The sequence below is a fragment of the Nannospalax galili genome, unplaced genomic scaffold (genome assembly GCF_000622305.1).
Source record: "Nannospalax galili isolate Female #2095 unplaced genomic scaffold, S.galili_v1.0 scaffold2107, whole genome shotgun sequence".
NCBI lineage: Eukaryota > Metazoa > Chordata > Mammalia > Rodentia > Spalacidae > Nannospalax > Nannospalax galili.
This window is the reverse complement of record NW_008355382.1, coordinates 19414-24155: the sequence shown is the minus strand read 5'-3', so window position 1 is coordinate 24155 and position 4742 is coordinate 19414. Positions and strand designations below refer to the sequence as shown.

General features: G+C 42.2%; 1 protein-coding gene across 1 annotated transcript in view; it reads right to left on the bottom strand.

Annotated features, from left to right (window-relative positions):
• Positions 1–4742, bottom strand: part of LOC103749694 (killer cell immunoglobulin-like receptor 2DS2) — a 16856-nt gene continuing 12114 nt past the window's right edge. The window contains 3 exon segments of the mRNA XM_029555781.1: positions 1–147; positions 247–305; positions 737–859. Coding sequence (XP_029411641.1) covers positions 1–147; positions 247–305; positions 737–859 — 329 coding nt within the window.

Below are 4742 nucleotides of genomic sequence, written 5' to 3'. Positions count from 1 at the left end.
TTAGCATTTCATGACTTCCATGTACACACTGATACTTGTGGAGGATTTCTTGGGCTTCTTGGAAGAGGGAGTGATTGTTTGCTGTGTGACCAGACAATGATCCAAGTTTGTGTAGGCCACCTCTTGTGTTTCTTTTCTTTCAGCATCCTGGGAAGAAGTAAATGTTGAGTGAGGCTGTATGCATATACTTGTGGAGAGTGTGAGGGAGTACTCTGTATGGAAGATGGTGGGCTGGAGAGGTCCTACCTGTCTAGTCACCGTTCTGTCCACCTCAGGATCTGGATCCGTGATAGTGATAGCTGCATCTTTAGGAGACAGAAGTGACTAGAAACACCTGGGAAGGGACTCTGGGCTTCTCATTTCATATGAGATGCACTAAACAAACACAGTGCTAGAAATGGGAAGACCCAAGGTTGCTAAGATGTCCCAGAGCAGAGCCAGATACTCTGCTTCTCTAAGTTCAAGGACCCATTCTACTCACAGCTCTTCCATCCCATCGCTTCTCCAATATTCTCTCTTTTACAGACCCTTCTCCTAGATATCATTATCTACACTGGATACAGTGAAGAGTTACTCATGGATCTGAGAACCGAGAGAAAGAGCAAGGGCTCTGGTGGTCTCTCTAGAAAGCCCTGCCTCAGTATCCCCTGCCTCAGGCCAACTCCTCTCGCAAAGGAAGAACACACACCTGCATTTCTCCCATCCCAGCTCCTCACGCTTCCCACACGATACTCACCGGCTGCTTCTACCCGAGACTTATTTTTTTGGGTAGAGTGCCAACAATGAATGAAGCAGACAAGAAAGGCAAGGATCTTGGTAACAGACAGCGCAATCAGAACATGGGAGAGCTTGAGGCGACCTGGAGGGAGATGGGAACCTACTAAGAAGAGAATCACATCTTCTCCAGCCTAAGAGTTTGCCTCACATTTATTGCTAGATAACAAAACAACACAGCTTTAGGACAAGTGTCTGGATGGTGGTGACTAGATATTCTGTCTTATCTCAGTAGTTCTCAGAACAATTGTAGAATGTGCTGGGAATGCAGTGGGTCAAGGTGTCATGGCCCCAAATGGAGCCCCCCAAATTCTAAGAAGCCAAAGTAACTTAATTTTATATAAAGCAGCCACTTTAAACTTCAAAACTAGAAAAACAGCCAGCCTCAAGGTTAAGCACCTGAACTTAGTTGTTTCCCCTTAGAAGAGTGCTTTCTTTGGAGTAGCTGACCTTGGGTTTCCCAGACACAGTAGCTGCACTTAATCACAAAGTGCCTTACTGTCAAGGTCTCTATAATTCGTTAAGAGAAGAAGTAATACAAGCTTGCTTTGGCTTCTGTAGTTTGCTTATCTGCTAACTTGGGCATCCTGACCATACTCAGGACCACCAGGCATTACTCATGTGTGATGAAATTCCTATGGTGTTTGTGGTTTTTGCCTTTAAATGTTAGTTCCACCTTCCCCTCGGGGGCTGTGGGTCCTAAATCTGACTAAGGGACCATGGCCAGCTATAGTCCTAATAAATTTGACCAATTTAAATTTGAATTGAGTCTGGTTGTCTTTTTCCTAGTGTTTTCATGCTCCCTAACAAATGTAAGAAGGAAGATTCCAGAACATCTTGCGCTCTTTTCCTGTGTGTATTGTCCTACAATGTTTTAGCTCAATAGATGCCTAAGGCTTCAGAGTTTAAAATTCAGGGAGTACAGCCCTTAGGACAGCCCAAGACACCGTGTAGCAGGGCAATCACTGACGTGGCAACATCCATTCTGTAGTTCTCCTGAACCTTGGGAGCCTGGTTCACCGTGACTCTTAGATGCCTGCTATCACCACTGTTTACTTGTAAGTAACAACCCTATTTCATGTGACTTGACTGTTGCATCTCACCAGAGTTGTGCAAGTAATAGAAATCACCATGACAACAAAGTGTAGTCATGTGTTCAACATCCTCACTTGGGGTAGTTACCAGTGCTCAGTGAATCTGTTTTGCATTCTCTATGTCAACAGTGCCCTCAAACCAAACATTCATTCTCTAAAAGGGAGAAGATGAATTCAAGGTATAAAGAAGTGCTACACACCTGAAAGAAACTGTCTGTATAAAAGCAAGTGCTATATGCAGTGGATATAGGTCAATAAACATAAATTAGTTTTCATTTGTACAGCTGGGAGGTGAGGACTAAGATGTGAGTGCAAGGCTGCAGAATGTCAGGTGTTGCCTTTGTGTCATGAGGGATCATCATATTGATGCTCTGCCTGTGAGACAGAAAGAGAAAGACATCGTCCTCCATCAGCCATGGCTGGACGTATTTTGTCTTTTCCTGTTCACTGCTCCAGCACAGCCAGGTGCTTCTATGAATTAGGAGGAAGCCATCCAGGGGTAGCACTGAGTGCATGAGTGTAAACGCAACTCAAAAGCATATTGAAGGGCTGAAGAGAGAGCTCAGTTGAACACTGTTGTATCAGAGAACTGGAGTTCAGATCCCAATACCCACATCAGGAAGCTCACAAATGGCTAACTCCAATTCCAAAGGATCTGATGCCATCTTCTGGCTTCTGTGAGTTCCTGTGTGTACACGTGCAGACACACATGGGCGCTCAGAGAAATATAAATAGAATACATCTTTAAAAAAAGAATATTGACAGTCCCTCAGCCCTGTCTGCTGTATAGTTTGAGCACCCTTAATCAAAAACATAAAATCTGAGATTCTCTAAATATATGAAAAATTATTTGAGCACCAACATGATCCCACAAGTTAAAAATTGTACATTGTCAAACTTGATTTTATGTGTGCAATATTATTGTACCATTGTGTAAAATTACTTCCAGGCTATGTGTGCATTTGAAATTGATGGAAATTCCCTATTGATACTTATGCCTCACCCCCAAGACACTCTATTGTGTATATGCAAATTCTCCAATGCTTCAACAAAAAAAAATCCCATTTTTTTTCTGAATTTCCTCACTGTCTCTTCTAATGTATCCCTAATTGCCTATTGTTACACTAATAGACTAATCTATGTCTCAACCACCACGAGAGAAACTTCGTTTGGAAGTAGACGGCAATTAACATAGAAGACCCACAACTGGTTAAGGTACAGAGAATAGGAGACTGTGCAATGATCAGCCCTAAATGAGACAACTATATCACATTCCTACTCCCAAGGATCAGGAGTCACTGCAGAAAAGGGGAGTGGAAAGATTGTTAGAGCAAGAGGTGGTGGGTGACTCCATGGAAATTGTTTTATAAAAACAGTAGGGCAGGTGCACATATGAACTCAGAGCAGTTGTGACAGCATACCCCAGCCTGTTCAAGCTAAGCTTGGTCAGACAAAAATCCTAACATAGAGAAGGAAAGTGAGCATGGTATGCCACCTCTAGCTGAGGAGCTACTGGCAACTGATGAGAGAGAGAGAGAGAGAGAGAGAGAGAGAGAGAGAGAGAGGAGAGAGAGAGAGAGAGATCAATTTTCCTTAAGGGTGTGATTCCTGGTAGGTTGACCATACTTCAGTGGATGGCCACAGACTCAAAAGTGTATAGCAGCACAAATTGAACTTGATTTTTCTTTTTTTTCGGTCTTTTTGAGAAGGGCCTCCCTGTAGCCCCAGCTGTCCTGGAACTCACTATGTAGACCATCTGGCCTTGAACTCACAGAGATCCGCCTGCCTCTGCCTCCCTCGTGCTGGGATTAAAGGTGTGCACCACCACGCCTGGCAATGTTTTCTTTTTAAAGAGGACACAAAATTGAGGGAGTTTAGAGAAATAGGGGTGGATTGGGAGGAGATGGGAGATTAGGGGTGAATATTATTAAAACATATTGCATGAAATTCTTGAAGAATTAAAAATAAGATTAAAATTCATACTATAACTGAAAAAAAGTAAAGCCTTCTTAGAGCTCAAAAATTCGAAACTTGAAACACTTCTGTTCCCTAATATTTTGGCTAAGGGATGCCAAATATGTGCATGTCAAGGAGCAGGCTGGCAGTAAAGGTTTTGCATAGGGCCACTGGAGGTGGTAAGTTCCCATCACCAATGCAACTAAACAGTTCTTCTCTATTCTAGAACCTGTGTTGGTGGAGCAGATACTATCTTACTTTTAGTCTGACTTCATCGTCACACTACCTGAAAAGGAGATTATTTTATCCTAGTCATAATGTGTATAAAACAGAACTTGGGAGTTGATGAGATGGCTCAGGAGGTAAAGATACTTGGTGTTAAGCCTGAATGTAGAACATAATCCCAATGGTAGAAGGAAATAATTCACTCCTGCAAATTGTGCTCTGACCTCCACACACATGCCATGGTACACACATGTGCATGTACACATATACTCACATACACACAAGTAAATATAAAAAAGAAGCTGGAAAAGGCGATTACACAGAGGTAGAATAATGATGATTTGGATGTACGTGTCTTTGTTGCTCTGGGCTATGGGTTATTTCAATTGCAACTCAGTTATACCACGTTCTTTCTTACCTCTGACAAGTATAAATTTAAATGTAGTGAAAATAAATCTTAGAAATAAATTCATGAAACCAAAATCAAGCAGCTGGGAATAATCAGACCCAGCAGGACCTTCCTCCAGATGATTCTACCTCAAGAATGCATCTCATGAGCATCTATTTTATTCATTTGGTGTCTAGGTCCTATTTGTCTCTCACAGAGAGTAGGATTATTGCCCCTTTCAGAGTCTCTCCTATTGATGGGGATAATTGATCTAACTGGAACTAATGAACTTGAAATTTAAATTT